This window comes from Marmota monax, unplaced genomic scaffold, assembly GCF_021218885.2.
Source record: "Marmota monax isolate L192 unplaced genomic scaffold, Marmota_monax_Labrador192_F-V1.1 WCK01_AAM20220418_F8-fsc00332, whole genome shotgun sequence".
Classification (NCBI taxonomy): domain Eukaryota; kingdom Metazoa; phylum Chordata; class Mammalia; order Rodentia; family Sciuridae; genus Marmota; species Marmota monax.
This window is the reverse complement of record NW_026693576.1, coordinates 680783-698708: the sequence shown is the minus strand read 5'-3', so window position 1 is coordinate 698708 and position 17926 is coordinate 680783. Positions and strand designations below refer to the sequence as shown.

The 17926-nt window shown below is 37.5% G+C and overlaps 1 protein-coding gene across 9 annotated transcripts in view; it reads right to left on the bottom strand.

Annotated features, from left to right (window-relative positions):
- The window catches only part of Dlc1 (DLC1 Rho GTPase activating protein), a 470384-nt gene that overhangs the window by 171135 nt on the left and 281323 nt on the right, over nt 1–17926 (bottom strand). The window contains exon 1 of one of the 9 annotated variants that reach the window (XM_046459256.2): nt 365–3975. The exons of 7 other annotated variants lie outside the window; for them this stretch is intronic. In XM_046459256.2, the coding sequence (XP_046315212.1) occupies nt 365–503 (139 nt within the window). In that variant the 5' untranslated portion in view covers nt 504–3975. Of the gene's footprint in view, nt 1–364; nt 3976–17926 lie in introns of those variants that run through there. One more of the 9 variants, XM_046459257.2, reaches the window with a different exon arrangement.

The following is a 17926-nucleotide window of genomic DNA, read 5'->3' as shown; positions in this document are numbered from 1 at the left end:
CCAATTTCCTGTTAGTCCAAAGGACCTTGCTTTCTTTTCAAGGTGAAAAAACAAAAACAGAAAACCCCCCATCTCTCATAAAAACCTTATCCAGAAATAATCAGACCAACAACTAGAAAGGCATTACAGAAAAACAAGTAAATAAACCCAATCCCCACCCCACCCAACCCCCCGGAGACTCCAGAAACGTTAGGGTTAGCAGAGAACGGGAGACCGAAAAAAAAAAAAAAAAAACATTGCATCACCTAACCCACCGGCAAGATCATGACTTGTCCGAGTTAATATCTGAATCAGCGCATTAAACGCGGTCGTTTCACCCCAGTATTTCTCATCCTCGCCCCCTCCCCCCTTTCGCGCCCCTCACCTGCCAGGCGTCTGTCTCTAGTGTTTTTCCAAATAACATCTAGGGCTCTGGCCGTGGAGTCCCTGATGTGATCGCTAAAAGACCTCCGCAGAGGGGCTCGCAGGGGCCGAGCCATCACGTGGGCCTCGGGGTCCCCCATCCACCCGCAGTGACTTCAGCGCAGAGCGGGCGCCGCAACCATTCTGCTCTCTCCTCTTGGAGACGTCCTCCGCTGGCCGCGGGCTGTCGCTCTGCCTGGGCGTGGGTCCCTAGGGAGCGGAGAAGGATCCCGCGCCTTCAGGATGCCGGCATTGCGGCTCGCACTGCGGCCCCGGGAAGCGCCAACTGCAGGCGGCCTCCTGGACAGTCGCCAAGCTCGCGCCGTGGCCACATCTGGAAAGGCTTAGGAACCAGCCCGCGCCACACTCGCCCAGCTCTCGGGCTGCAGCCCTGGCTATCTAGATGCTTCTAGCTTCCTGTGTAATCCAATAAGTTGACTTGGTACACGCTGGGCTCTTGGTCTATTAAATATTTGTCTCTCCTTCCAGAGCAATCCAGGTAACCTTGCGGTTTGGAAGGAAAGGCGGTTCGGGAGGCAAGGGAGTGAGGGAGGGGGAGGAGGGCCAGTAGGTAGTGCTGTCTTCAGCTGTGAAAGCTAATTCTTATCAGCATTAACATTTTATCTTACTAGCTCTTGGGTTAGGTCAGGCTGTTCTTGAGATACCCGAGTTGAACCTTTAGTTATGGTCACCGGAAGGGAGACAGGGCTGTGCTAAGCCTCCCCAGATCTGTTTGGATTGTAAGAAACGTACACTTGAGTTTTAAATAAAATATTAATCAGCTTCTCATATCTTCACATTTTCCCATTATACTTTACACTCTGTGGTTTAAGTAAATAATTTTAGGTTTTGCCCCTAAATAAGGTTCAAATGTCCCAGGGCTTAGGGAATCTTTACGTTTCAAGTAAGCGAATTTCATCATTTATAATTGTACAACAAAAATGCACCCCAAAGTGATTTGGGGGGAAAAAAGTACTTTTGGTACATTTTTGGAAGTCAAAATATGGGCCAACTGCTTCTTTTACAGGACACATTCTTGTTTTTCTAAAATGCCAAACAAATCTCATTTTATGCCAATGAATTTGGCAAATTTTCCCTTTAATGCATTATTAATCCTTTCTTTTCTTATGTACCCAAAGTCCCAAGGTTTGGCAGGGAAGGTTTGGCAGGGAAGCATAATATTGGCATAAGATAGTATCAAAGGACTTGTTCATAGCCTTTGCAAGATGAGATAAAGCAGTTTGTAAGAGGCAAGGTACCAAGCAAATGATGATTATTACTCTATTTTTCTACATGATCACACTTATCTCCTGAGCATTTTAATTTCTACAACATGATCCTCTTTCCTATATCTTTGATAACTTAATTACACAAAAAATAATTATGATAATAGTAAAATTGTGCTCATGAGTAATCACTGCTTATTAATAACCCCTATTTGCCTATTTGGGGTTACTATAATGAAATAACTTAGTCTGGGTACTTGTTAGGTAAAGAAGTTTATTTAGCATAGTTTTGGAGGCTGAGAGTTCAAGATCAGGTGACTCCATTGTTTGGGCCTCTGGTTGAGGGCCTAATAGCAGATGGCATCATGGCAGGAGCATTTGAAGAAAGAAGAGATCTCATTGTTCAAGAGGAAGCTGGAGTGATTCAGGAGTCAAGTTGACCCTTATAACTCACTCTTGAGAGAAGTAACTCAGAATCCTAGGAGAACTACCTGAATCCCTTCCAAAGGCAGCACCTTTAGGGATCTAAGGATCTCCCACAAGGTCCCACCTCTGAAAGGTCTCATCCCCACACTAAAAATCAACCCTCCAAACACATGAACCCTTGAGGAACAAACTCAAACTGTATACACACCATAGTCTTTCCCCAGTTAACAATGTGCTTTTTGATAGATACCTACTTCTTTCCCTTATCACTGGGTTGGGCATAAATTATGTTATGGTTTAGATATTGGGTGTCCCCCAAAAAACTCATGCGTGAGACAATGGAAGAGGGTTTAGAGGTGAAATGATTGGGTTATGAGAGTCTTAATCAATGCATTATTCCTCTGATAGGGATTACCTTGGTGGTAACTGCAGGCAGGTAGGGTTCAGTTGGAGGAGGAGCCTTTGTGGCACCTGGGGGCGAGCCTTTGTGGTATTTTGTCCTTGTTGAGAGGCTCACTGTCTCTCTGCTTCCTGGTGCAAAGTTCCCAGCTGCTTTCCTCCATCACACACTTGCTTCCTGTTGTTCTGCCTCAGCTCAGAGCCCAGGAATGAAGTCTACTGTCTATGGACCAAGACCTCTGAAACTGTGAGCCACCTCCCCAAATAAACTTTTCCTCTAAAATTGTTCTTGTCAGTTTTTTTTTTTTTGGGGGGGGGATGGGGGGCTCACAGCAATGAAAAAGCTGATTAAAACAGATTGGGAGGCAACAAGTATTAACTACTGAATTTTATAGAGCTCTGTGCCTTCAAGAGGTAATTCTAAGTGAGAATTCTCTATTAAAATATTTTACAAAAATTGGGGCTGGGGTTGGAGCTCAGTGGTAGAGCACTTGCCTCACATGAGTGAAGCCCTGGGTTCAATCCTCAGCACCATATCCAAATAAATAAATAAATAAAAAGATATTGTGTCCATCTACAACTAAAAAAATATTTTACAAAAATTGTGCAGGGGATTGTTAGCAAGTTTACCTAGCATGTGCGAGGCCTTGGGTTCCAACCCTAGTACTGAAAAAAAAATATATATATATATATATATTACAAAAATGGATTGCCTAATTCCTGGTTCTCTTTTAAAATAGATACTCAAAGTCTGTGTGTGTGCGTGTGTCTCCTTTAAAGAGGTCTGAACACCGTGAAGCATGTTGACTCATATGTCAATCAGGTTGAACAGGACAGGTTTGTCTGGACCCCTTTTGCAGAGGAACAGAATGAAGTACCCATGGCATGAGAAATGTCCTGTACCACATGCTGTTCTGTGCATGAGGAACTTGAGGATGAATAAGACATGAACTCTATCTTCAAAGATGTGACATCACATTGACTACAAATAAATTTAAAATTATGTGGTCAGTTTCACAATAGAATCATGTTCAAAGTATTATGGGAGCACAGAGAAAAACATAGCCTGGACTCTTAACTCCTCCTGGGCACTGACCTCACCTGAATTTCCAATCATCTAGATCTATGACAAAGTCAAGGGCATACAATCATTCCCAGCATGAATTGTTGAGTCATGCAGGGTGACTGTGATGGTAGGAAGCTTCTCTATATCTAAACACAGAAAGGAAGAGAGAGCAAAAAAAGAAGCATTTACTAAGTATACGTGATGGGTACCACAAACCCTTCTAGAGTTGTGTAAAGACTCCTGGTTCATCATGGCAATCCAGGACAGGTGTCATCATCTCCTCTTTATTTTTAAATTTTTTTAATTTGTTCTTTTTAGATATCTATGACAGTAGCATGTATTTTGACATATTATACATACATGGAGTATCACTTATTGTAATTAGGATCCCATTCTTGTGGTTGTACATGATGTAGAGTTACACTGGTCATGTATCCATATATGAACATAAAAATTATATCCAATTCATTTTACTGTCTTTCCTATACCCACTCCCCCTCCCTTCTCATCATTTCCCTTTGTCTACTCCACTGGACTTCTATTCTTCCCTCCCCTGCCTTATTGTGTGTTAGCACTGCATATCCAAGAGAATATTTTGGCCTTTGGTTTTTGGGGATTGGCTTATTTCACTTAGCATGATGATCTCAAATTCTATCCACTTACCAGCAAGTTATAGTCATTCTTTTTTTGTGGCTGAATAATATTCTATTGCATATATATATCACATTTTCTTTAACCATTCATCAATTAAAGGACACCTAGGTTGGTTCTATAGCTTATCTGTTGTAAATTGAGCTGCTGTAAACATTCATGTAGCTGCATCATTTTAGTGTGGTGAATTTAAATCCTTTGGGTATCTACCAAGGAGTAGAATAAATTGGGTTAAATGGTGGTTGCTTTCCAAGTTTTCTAAGGAATCTTCATATTGCTTTACAGAGTAGTGTCACCAATATGCAGTCCCACCAGCAATGTATGAATGTACCTTTTCCCACAATTCTTGCCAACATTTATCATCACTTGTATTCTTGATAATTGCCATTCTGACCGGAGAGTCATCTCCTCTTTAGAAAAGAGTAAACAAGCTCTGAGAGAAGAAAGTAAAGAAAGCTCAGATACCATGTGACAGTTCTAGGATTCATGCATGGTGCTGTATGCTGCTAAAATTCATTAGCTTCCCAATCAACCTGATTGGTCTTGAATTAATAATGACAATGACCCATTACTGATATCTAGACTCAATTAATACTAAGTTATTGATCAAAGCTTGTGTGCGTGTGTGTGTGTGTGTGTGTGTGTTGCTGGGTATTGAACTCAGGGCATTGTGAATGCGAGGCAAGCACTCTACCAACTTAGCTATATCCCCAGCCCAGATCAAAGCTTCTTAAACTTAGCAAATAAAATAACCAACTGGACCCAGGATGTGGAAGAAGCCTGAATTTGCAGATGGGTTTTAGGGGATCCCAGCTATGGAAATTGAGGGAAAATGAACCAGGACAATTAAGACCTAATTCAGTGAACATTGTTTTATGCTAGAGTACTCAGGTCTCATATCCAGAATGTTCCAGAATGACCCTCTTTCTCTTTTGGAACACTTCCACGTCAAAACAATAATCTTAGTTCTTCATTGCAGCTCATCTTAATCAGCTATTAGGAAAAAAAACAACCTATGCATAGTGTGGGCTCTGTCAGGTAGAATGATTCTGAGACCACCCAACCTATCTAAGAAATTTTCATGTGAAAAAAATCATCAATATAAACATAACTTTCATTAACAGACTACTTGGGGAATAGGAATGCAGATAAATGTTTTAAAGCAAGATGAGCTTTAATTGTTGATTTTATCATAGCTCAAATTAGGGCAGGAAACTCATTAAATTGATATTTTGTTGTGAGGATATTTCAACTTTTTATGGTTGCATCTCAGCCATATATCATGTGTATGTGTATGTTACAAAAATAATTCTAATCCACAGCCAATTTTTAAATTATTATTTTTATATTGATTCTTATAGACTATTAGAATCATGACACATACGAAAGTGCTGTTTAGAATGTACGCTTCATAGAAAAATTCTTCAAGTTTTATTTCCACCAATTTCAAGTAATCTCAGTCTTTTGTGAGAGCAAGAGGTGAGGACAGTTGGTGATAATTAGTGTTGTCTCAGCTTGGCTCCTGGGGGAAGGGGAAATATAAGGCGTCCATTGGATTTTCAAGATCCCTCTGGGAATTACAGGAGAAATGAGAATAACTCTGCTAGGTTTCTGTGATAAAAAGTTAGTTTCAGTCATTGGTGTGGCTTCTCTCTGACCAGGAAAAATTGTGCAAACTCTTCCAGATTCCTGGGGAGTAGAGGTTCCCATTTATACGTGAACCTAGAGATTCTGGCTCAAATAGATCCCTAATATTTTCCATCTAAAACAATCATCATGCTTTGGAAATGCACTGTAGATTTTATCTAAATTTGTCTACTTTATAACTTTTGTTTTCTAGGTGCAAACAAATTTTTCAGTTTTATAGTGCTTCTAAGTCCCATCTTCTTTGAGTTGGTAATAGAGACACCCTCTTTTTCAAACATGTATAGCATCAATCCACTGTGGTCTTTTAGCTACTCTCATTTGGTGATGCAACTCATTTAAATGTTCTTTGGGTCAAGTGGAACATTGAGGACTGCTGTAAGGGCTGGTAGCTTCTTTCCAAATAATACAAATAATGACGGGAAATGGAAAGTTTATTAAGAGTCAATGCCATGTCTACATTTGGGTCTTTGACAGAGGAAGGAAATTATTAAAACTGCATTTGGTTTGGCCCTAACATTGAACCAACCCCTGCAACTGGACAGAAGGCTTAATGAATGACAGTGCCTACCCCAGGCATAATAAATCTGCCTAAAGGGTTGCAACTCCACAAAATGAGTTCTCTATCATGTAGATGTCTGATAGTCCAGGACACAGAGCATTTGTAGAAGGAAGCCTCTGGAACTCTGAGGAATGTCTAAATGATTTTTGTTTACTCCAACAACTAATACTTAGCATGCAGCTGACATGGGCTGATACTATTTTTACTTTGAAATATTTACCTAAGATGATCTTCTTTAGCACATTTGCTCTGGCAAGTGGCATTTTATATATTAGTCTGCTTCTACATTTGGAATCCTAAGGATTACACTGAATTTGGTGAAGAATATTTTTTAATATCTCTGTTAAGTGTTCTTGACCAAGGAGAAAGATGGAGAAGTAGTGCCCCTAGAATTCTTTTTCTATGTCATGATTTCAGACTTTCTTCTGTTTGATTTCAGAAGGCTAAACTATTTTTAGTTTCTAAAGAAAAATCAACAGTAATACCTCATCAAAAATAATGAAAAAGAAATAATACATTTATAACATATTGCCTTAGCAAGAGTAGAACATCTAATGGCAAAAAAAAAAAAAAAAAAAAATAGAGACAGTTTAAATTTTAGGAAGAAAGAATTTCCTTCTTTGTCTTCTTTATTTTTCATTTTATTTTCCTATCCTTTATTCTTTTTTAAATTGCTTTTATTTTTAAAATACATGACAGAGGAATGCATCACAATTCTTATTACACATATAGAACACAATTTTCATATCTGTTTGTATATAAAGTATGTTCATACAAATTCATGTCTTCATACATGTACTTTGGATAATGATGTCCATCACATTCCACCATCATTGCTAACCCCCGTCCTATCCTTTATTCTTTGCAGTGTGAAATTCCAGTATTTTTTTTTAATTAAGGGAATTCAACATAATGACATAGACTTCACTGATATAATGTCTCTGCCAAGATTTACATATATTGTGACTACTTGAATTGCTTTTAAATTGTGTTTATTCCAATTCACACTAGTTATTTTATATATATTTTTTGTAGTTGTAGATGGACAGCATGCCTTTATTTTATTTGTTTATTTTTATGTGGTGCTAAGGACCAAACCCAGTTTCTCCTGCATGCAAGGCAAGCGCTCTGCCATTGAGCAACAGCCCCAGCCCTTTATCTATCTTTTTATTCATATTAGGCTAAAATGTCATTCTCCTTCTTATTCTGAATTAAAATACTTCTTTCTGAGAAATAAATAAAAGCTCTCACATGTTATTTTACTTTCATGTACAGTATGCTTATTGTCACAAATGTCCACAGAAAGTGCCAGATACCATTACCTTTGGATTATAACAATTGTCTGTCACCTCAAATAGTATGCATACAGTAACAACAAAATCCAAAACAATTTTGGATAATTTCAATACGCAAGTATATTAATTCAGGCATAACTTCAAAATCAGACCAAACAAAATCCTATTTATTCCTCAGTGTTCATATAATGTATTGAACCCAGATTATTAATAAATGTCATATATTGTGAAGAGACCCCAAACAATGTCAATATCAACAGACTTGAATGCTCTTGTGTAAAGCTGTTTGCAGGTGGACTTAGCCTGTATGCATGAAGTGATTCTGCTGGCTGCATGTGCACACAAACAACACCCCCTTCAAACAAATAAAAAAAAAATCCCAAACACCCTAAAAACATTAACACAGAAATTGGAAAATGAGATGTAAGAACTGTGATCTCTGAGAGAAGGTTTATAAAAATAGATGAATTCTACATGATTTCCATCTCAATCCTCTGCTTGGGGCCAATTTTTGAACCATAGAAAGAGATCAGTTGGAATTTGTAGAGCAAAGAACCAAAGAAAAGGATGCAGCACAAAGAATGAGTCTGAGGCTCTGGAGAGAGGTCTTCTCAAACCTGTGGCTTAATACTCATCTATTCAGCCACGAGATGAGACTTTCCAAGGCTTAGTAAGAAGAATTGAAAATCAGTAGGCAGATCACTTCCTGGAACTCACACAGGCTGGAATTAGTTTGTGTTCTCATCAGCCAGCATGAATATGGGGCATTGGTGGAATCTCCTGAACAGTCATGCCTCAGTAATGAGACTAAATTAGTCTTAGAATAAAGGATGTTCTGGACTTTGCAACAGAATAAAGGAAATAATAAAGATGAAAGAAGAAATCATTGAAATTGAAAGTAGACAATTTAGAAGATCAAAAGCTGGTTCTTTGAAGAAACAAATTAAGTTGATTAAGCCCTAACCAGATTTAACTAGAAATAAAATCTGACTACAGTAATGTCACAAAATTGAGATCAATATTCAAAAGTCAACTGCATTTCTGTATATTAGCAATGAGCATATAATAATTAAAACAAAATAATACAATTAATAGCATGATAAAAAGATATGAAATACTTATAGATTCAACAAAAATATTTGTATACTTATACACTGAAAGCTACAAAACATTTCTAAGAAAAATTAAAAAGGATATCATTAGAGAAGATATACCATGTTCATGGATTTGAGAAGTTATTATTGCTAGAATGTAATTTTTTTCCAAAATAATCTATAGACTTGATAAAAACCATAAAAATTCCAATGTGTTTTTTGTTTTAAAAACTGACACATTGACTCTAAAATTTATATATAAATATAAAGAACCTAAAAGAACCAAAATATTTTTGAAAAACAAGAGCTATATTAGAGGATTTACATTACCTGATTTCAAGACTTGCTATAAAGCAAGAATAATCAACAGGGTGATACAATTTAAGGACAAATATACAGAGTAATGGAACCAAATAAAAGATTTGAAACATAGATCAATACAGCATCATCTGCTGATTTTTAAAAAATGAGGTACAAAAGTAAATCAATCAGGTAGGGTAATATTTTTCAACAAATAATGCTGGGGCAATTGGATAACCATATGGTACAAATAAAGAACCTTGACCCTTACCTCATACGTTAAACAAATATGAATTTTAAGTGGATCATGAACTATACACCTAAATGTGAAAAAAAAGTTAGAAGACTTCAAGAAGTTTTGGGACCTTCTTCTTCTGACCATGTTTTAACAAAATGGGCAAAAGGATTAAAATGATACTTCACAAAAGAATACATATATGGATAATCAATAAGTATATGAAAAGATGCTGAACCACATTAGTCATTCGAGAAATGCAAATTAAACTGCATTGAGATACCTTACTGTTCAAATGAAAAAGACTGACCATATGAAGTGTTAGGATATAGGGCAATTGGAATTCCTATACATTGCTAGTGGGAGTGTAAAATGGTTCAACCGATTTGGAAACAGTTTAGAAGGATTTTCTATAAAGTGAAATATATCCTTACCAACTAATTCCACTCCAACATATTACTCAAGAGAAATAAAAATAGGGAAAAAAAGATTGTATGAGAATATTGATAGCACCTTTTCCAATTTACAGATACGTTTACAAAAGGCAAAACTATAGTGACCAACAGGAGATAAGGTGAGGATGGGGTGACATTAACTACAGGGTGCATGAGTTTATGCAGCAGTCTGTGGGTTGATGAAACAAAGCAAAATGATAAGCTGGGGAAACATTGGCCTAAACACATATAACCAATAGCATGTTAATATCTATAATAAATAAAGTCCTTCTACAAATCAAAAAGTAAAATAGAAGCAATCAATTGCAAATTGACAGATCTTATAAATAAGCATTTTATAGAACATATGGAAGTGATATAGTTAGAAAAAAAATCTCAGTGTTCAAACATTGATCTTTTTAAAGATTCTCTAACAAAAGCAGATCATGTATCTCTGATAATTAGATATACACCCTACAGAGAGGTAGGGAGGAGGTGGTCCTTCTATTACCAAGGAGGAAATTGCCACTCATGGAATAATACTTGGCTTGGAGTTATTATCCGTAGTGATATGATAAGTGGATCAAATTATATTATAATAATGCACTTCAGATATTACCAATAATAACATTCATTTGAAAGGTGTCATGAAAGACTCATTCATAGTGAATGGTAACTAGTATGAACCCATGCAGTATAAAAGAATAAAAACATTTCAACTGAATAATGATAGGTTATTATTGAATTATTATATTAGAATAATATGTTAATTGTATGGACATATATTCTCTTTTCAAGGCTCAGAGTGGAACCTTTAAAAAAACTTATTTAAGTGAACAAGCATTTTGCTAACATCAGTAGTAAAATGAACACAATTTTCACAGTCACTTTCTAATAAAGAGTGACTTAAAACTCTCTTCCCAACTATTTTCAACAAGAAAAAAAAAAAAAAAACAGGAAAAAAGTGAAAGTCTTACTCATACAAAAGACTTAAGAAAGAAGAGTTAGGAGAAGAAAGGAAAAAGAAAGCCTTTGAGCAAATGGAAGAAAAAGGTAAAATTATGGGCGATGGAGCATTGCTGTTCATTTGCATATTTAAGATGACAGCCTGTAAATTTCAGAGGAAAGAGGGCATCTGAGGTGAAGTTTGAACATGTGAAAGTCTGAAGAAGAAAAGCAGATGCTAAAGGACAGTGGGGACTTTCAGCAAATGCTTTTTATAGACACATTCCTTTTTTGAATTAATTAATTTCATTTTTTTTTGGTACCTGGGGTTGAACCCAGGGGTGCTTAACCACTGAGCCACATCCCCAGCCTCTGTTTTATATTTATTTAGAGGCAGGGTGTCACTGACACCCTGGTCTCGCTAAGTTGCTGAGGTTGGCTTTGATCTTCCTACCTCAGCCTCCTCAGTCCGTGAGATCACAGGCGTGCGCCACTGTGCCCAGCATACATTCCTTTATTTTAAAAAGTGGAATTCCCACATGTTTGAAGAAACATATGATCATCAAATAAATCTCATGCCTTTCCTAATCTCTTTGAGTAGGACTTGGGAAGTTTCCACCCTAACTTTCCCTGACAGTCCTTATTGATTTGAGGTTCCTGGTCTCTAAAACTATTTAATGTTTGACCATCGTCTAGTCAGGGTCCAGACAGATGGTCAGAGATGAGCCCAGAAATGGAGAGGAGGCATTTAGAAACTTCTTGCATGAGTTTGACAGAATAAGTTTCATGTCTGTTGCATCTAATGGTAAATCATTTCATCTTCTATTTAAAAGTGTTTTCCAATTTATTTTTTCTAGTAATCCATTTCCATTATATTTTAAAATGGTTGGAGTTAAAAAAAATTGGTCATCATAAATAGTTTGGGAGAAACTGCTCTTAAGTATATGAGACAAGTATCTAGAGATGATGACTGAGTAGGTCTAGATGGAGAAAAAGGGCAAACACGGTTTTGTGAGGTTTTTATCAGCCTTTGTGTTCTAGTCTGAATGTTGTGTGTCCCTCAAAGGCCTCTGTGTTAAAGCTTTGGTTTCTAGGGTGGCACTATTGGGAAGATGATAGAACTTATAAGAGGTGGGGCCTAATGGGAGGTCTTTGGGTCATTGGGGTTATGTTCTAGTAGGGAATTGCTGGACTCAGTTCTTTCTTCCTTTTCCTGCCATCTGGCTTGTGATATAGGCAACCATTCTCCACCATGCACTCCTGCTATGATGTGCCACCTCAGATCCAAAGCAATGGGACCAAAAAATCATATACTAGAACCTCCAAAACTGTGAGCCAAAACAAACTTTTTCTCTTCAAAATTGATTACTTCAGGCATTTTGTCATAGGGATGGAAAGCTGATCAATGTACTCTGAATTAAACAAATATTTCCCCCATATTTCTTGATATTTGTTACTTACATAAAAAGTAGCATTGGTAAGTACTGTTACCATTTCAATTGGACATTGGAAAACATTCCTCTGAGGGAAACGGAAGTATTTTTCCTTTGGAATTTCATGCACAAAGTGGTTCACATCTGGCACTAAGACTAGATTGTCAATGATGCAAGAACATAGGAAACTAAGATATTCAAAGCAAAACATAGGATAGATGGTGGCAGGAAATAGGACGGGCAATTTTGCCATTTAAGTGTACAATATGATCATTTAAAAGTAGGCCTCCTTTATATCTATTTATTTTTTAGGAAACGGTTAGCATTTCTTAGGAAGATTATTCCCTCTGAAGTTAGTTGGAAAATTAGAGATTTTTAGAAATATTTTCTTTAGTTGTCTAAATTCCATGTTATCTTTTCTTTATATTAATGATGTCATTTGTTTTTTATTTTAATAAATAATGATTGAATAATAAAGTAGAACCCAAAATTTAAAAGCATATAACCCAAAACAAAAGCAGAATTCAAAAAAAATTTTGACTATTCTCCAACCTCATCTTAAATTCCGTGACATATACCCATGAAAAGTCCCTTATCAATAGTGATTGTGTTTGCTTTCAAAAAGTTTCTAAAAATGGTGTATCTTTTTAAAAGAACTGTTGGTACCTTTTTTGTCTTTTACTACTGAATAAAGAGGTAGGGATAAGAAAGACATCTAGATCTTTGCAGCTGTGGTAATATCGATGATTAATGGAATAAGATTTAGCATTCTTACTAAAAATCATAATCACTCTCTCCAAGGCCTGTCGGAGCCTGGAATCCCATTTTTCCAGTCTTTTCTTCTTGCAAACACACACTGTGGGCTGCAGCTAGCCAGGGTACCCCATTGCATCACCTAGCCCTGTGCGTTCCCACCATCCCGACTTTGCCAACTGCATTTTCCTTGCCTAGAAATGTCTCAGATCTTCCATTCCAGTTTTTCAAGACTTCCTTTCCCCCATCTCTCTGGACAACTCCAGCCCAGGTGTCCTCGCCCTCGGCTAAACGTCCAGAGTATCTTGAGAATCTTACTGCTTAGTTGTTACCACTTATCTTGCTCAGCAGGCTGTCAGCATACTCAGAGGACATGCACTCAAGGTCTAGAAAAAGGAAATCCTGAGACAGCAGGCAAGCAGGAAGGCAGCACATACCTAGGTCACTGCTGCCAGCGCCGCTCCCTTTATCGTTGGCCCTTGACTTTCTAGTGGAGGGAACAGGAAGTGGGAGAGAAAGGGAACGGATGGGCTGACATTTGGCTGGTCTTGTGCTGACCTGGAACAGGGATCACAGGTTCCACTGAGGGGAAGCTCAAGATTGTAACTTGCTGAAGGATTGTGCCACGTAAGTCAATTTTTAGGCAGTGTTTGGCAGGGTCCCTTGTTTCCAGGATTGCAACATTGCAAATGAGGCAACGTTAGTTTATGTCATTGCTCTACTCTTCTCTCTGCACATCTTCACTCCTGTGACCTCTTTCTTTTCTCTGTGGCATTCAGTCCTCTGCCATCCTGTTGTGCAGGGTCATCATTCCATAGGGGTCTATGACTCATCACCCCGCAAATACCCTCCACCTCATAGAGACTAGAATTCCTGTTGAATTGGTGCTCACCAATACACTCTGGGTGGTTCGGATATGTGAATAAGTTTAGCCCTGGAAGAGGGGCGAATGGGTAGGGAGGCAGAGATATGTATGTTTATAACAAGAACCTAGTCCCAATAAACATCCACGTATTGAGGGTGAGTAATGGGGTGATGTGACATTCAGGTTCTCACTGCATAGTGTCTGTCTCCCTTACCTCTACCCCCACCATATCTGTGTATGGAATTATTATCATTTCTTTAAAAGGTTGTCGTCTTTGGTAGACCAGACAATGGGTAGATTTGACGAAAGGCAAACACATGCAACTATGTGATACATAGGGTATCTTTGATTGTTTTGTCTTTTCAATAAACTTTCATATTTATGTATCTTTTCTCTTACCTTGACTCTAAACTCTCTGTAGGTAGTGCCTTAAGTAGTTTTATAAGTCCAGTGCATCAGAGAGAGAGAGAGAGAGAGAGAGAGAGAGAGAGAGAGAGAGAGAATAGATATATTTTTGCTCATATGTAATAAAATATGACCTTTCGGTAGCCATCCAGTGTCATGATAATTTGTCCTAGGTCTTAGGATTTTGTTAGGTAGCAAAATTTTGGAACTACAAATTGAGATTCTATCCACGTGGGAAAGAAGAATAAGTGGGAAATGTTCACTGACATAAACCAGTGATCCTTAAACTTTAGTGTTTATCTGAATTCCATGGAGAGTATATTAACATTTATGATTGCTGGGCCTTAGGAATTCTGACTCAGCAGGCCTGGAGGCTTCCAGGAATCTGAAATTTTAAACAAGTATTCTAGAGGCATACTTAACACAGTTAAAAGGCACACTCTAACGAACATTTCATTAAAAGGTATGCTTTTACTCTCAAATATGGATGCCATTTTTCTTTTAATCAAATAATTATTGATTATCCTTTATGTATAAGACATCAAAAGATAAACCAGAGCCAGGCACGGTGGCGCACCCGTGTAATTCCAGTGGCTCAGGAGGCTGAGGCAGGAGGATCCTGAGTTCAAAGGCAGCCTCAGCAAAAGTAAGGTGCTAAGCAACTCAGTGAGACCCTGTCTCTAAATAAAATACAAAATAGGGCTGCGGATGTGGCTCAGTGGTTGAGTGCCCCTGAGTTCAATCCCTGGTACCAAAGGGAGGGGAAAAGATAAATCAGACATGAATTTTATGATATAATAGAGAAAATAAATCCTAATAATGATAATAAAGGGCATAAAGAAATAAACACTTTATAAAAAGTTCAATATAGGATTTGAGAGTTCGGGAAAAGGTACTGATTTCCAAGAAGTGGAGATCCTCAGAGGCTTTCAAAAGGAGGTAATTGGAAATTTGGATATGGTACGAAAGGAAGTGTTGGGAAAAGGTAATGATATCAGCAAAGATACTGGGGTACAGACTGTATGATGTGGAGAATGTGGAACAGCATCTATAGGGGGCCTGGAGGTGAGGCATGTAGCTTGGTTGAGTGGCTCGGCTGGAAGTGTGCAGAACCATCTTCAATTGGGTGGAATTCCCAAGAGAAAATGCAAAGAATGAGAAGAGAAGAAAACCCAAACTTCAATGCCATGTAACTTAATTAAGACCTCAGTGAGATTAAGATTGGAGAGTTAGCATTTTTTTCACAATTTATAATGTGGTATCAATGAATACTATCGTACTAACATGTAACATTATTTCTATGTGCTCTCGGATATTAACTATTATTTGAGAGTAACAAAACTCTTGAATTAGAAGATAAAGTTCAATAGTAAATCCATGCAAATGAAAAAACAAAGTACTGTTATTACCTAAAGTATCTTTTTTCCCAACATAAAGTATTCTAAACATAATTCCATAGAGTTTATCAGATCTTTGCTTTTATTACCATATATATTACTTACATAGATACTGAAAAAAACACACAAAAAATTAAATATGAGAAATGAGGGCATTGCAACACTATTAGGAGGTAGCTCTTTCACTCCTGCCTCCTAAAAACAAAACAACAACAACAAAAAAAACACAATGCGAAACCCTAAGGGTTGAATAATTTCTCTAAAGAAAACAAAAGCGAGGTAAGTTGAAGTCATGGGAAATGGTAGAGCAAGAGCAAGAGACAGAAAACCTATCACAGATGGAGCAAAGATTTTCCAGATGTGGAATTCTTTCTATGGATCAGCGCCCTTAGCTTGGCTCACTCAGGTTCTACCAGGAAAAGAATGCAAGTAGGGCTTCTTGCTAACTTCTGTCTGTTAAGGAACTAAACGCACTTTGCTGAAATTTCATGTGTCGTTCCCTTCAGAAAATTGTCCGTGTTTGATCTGAGGTTATTTTTTGAAAGCTGGCCTCCATTCTAGATGGAAATGCTTTGGGAATACCTGAAGGTATTTGTAAGGGTGCCGGAACATCTCCATTTGGAAAGACATGTTGAATGTGTCTTTATCCCACTTTCTCTTGTCTATATCCCAGAGAGGCCAGGTCGCTCCCAGCATGTGAGGATGAGGAGGTCAGTGCTCTGTTTATGTTCTGTTGTCAGGGACCATCTGGGAGAGAGCTCCTGATTAGCTGCAGAATGATGAGCCTCATCTCAGAGTCAGGGTCACAAGTCAGACTGAGATGACTCTCTTTTTAAAGGCTCTAATATTTTTGGTGCTCAAAAATATTACAAAATGGTGAAGGTTTTATTGCTATATTAAGCCAGCTCCCTACTTTACTGAAGAGACAAAATAAAAAGTCTTATGTTCCTTTTTGGGTCACCTGTATAATCTTTGTTTTGCACAGAGGGAAGCTCCTGTGTTCAGTGTTATAGCTGGAAGGCAGCCACAGAGGGCTTAGAAAGAGCAATTAAAAAAAGGAGAAGAAGAAGACACTAGGCACGATGGCATCTGTGGTTTGGGAGGCTAAGGCAGGAGGATCAGGAGTTCAAAGCCAGCTTCAGCAACTTAGCAAGACCCTAATAAACTCAGCTAGACCTTGTCTCTAAATAAAATATAAAAAGGGCTGGGGATGTGGCCCTGGGCTCAATCCCTGGTACCAAAAAAAAAAAAAAAAAAAGAATCAGAAATATCTCGTACATTCCACATACATATATATATTCTTTAAAAAAAAACATGTCATGGAATACATGTAAGTCTAACCAAATTCCTATTTTTTTTCTCTTGAAGATTTTTTATTTTTAAGAATGTTATCAACTGTAACACTTTGATTATTTATTTATATTCTTTATAGATAAATGAATATATTTTCTTTCTTATTTTGGGCCTACAATGTTAACTATCATAATTTAATATCATACTAATTGGTATTTAAGTAGAATGAGGAAAAGGAATATAGTCTATAGAAAATATTAAATTATTGAGAGCAGTAGTACTTGACCTAAGCAAATTACAATGCAAATTAAAAACTGAATGGCATGCTCAAGATAAAACTAAGTGATTTAAAAAGGAAGATAATTTATTTGGCCAAGGGGAAAAAGAAATCCATGAAACTCATAAATTCAAGGTATGATGGTACTGATTTGGATGGGATCAGCTAAAAGAGATGGAATGGAAAGATACTCTATGGGCTGAAATGTAATTATGAACTAAAAATATGGCTCTGTAACCTAAGAAGATAGTCTCACTGTGAAAATTATGAATTCATTGGATATCCACTGATCTTTCTAGATCCTGTGAAATAAAACGAACAAGTAATTAGAAAACAAAAACGTGGCTGCATATATTTTGGGAGACAGAGTACTTATACCAGAAACAGGGAATGATTCAAAACATCACATGAAAATAAAGTAATAGATAATTTTTTGTGCTGCTGGGAATTGATAGATCATTTTGTATCATAACTGTACAGTCAGGAAATTTTTTTTGGGGGGGTACTGGGGATTGAACTCAGGGGCACTCAACCACTGAGCCACATCCCCTGTCCTATTTTGTATTTTATTTAGAGACAGAGTTGCTTAGAGCCTCACTTTTGCTGAGACTGGCTTTGAACTTGGGATCTCCTGTCTCAGTCTCCTGAGCCTCTGGGATTCTAGGTGTGTGCCACCATGCTCGGCCAGTCATAGGAACTTGAAGAAGAATCTAATCATTCAAGTACAAGGAATTCATTCATATTAGGTCCAATTAAAATAGAGGTCCTAAGATGTAAAGATGCAGACACATTGTGCAGGTGTGGGCCAGAAGTATCTTGAGAAC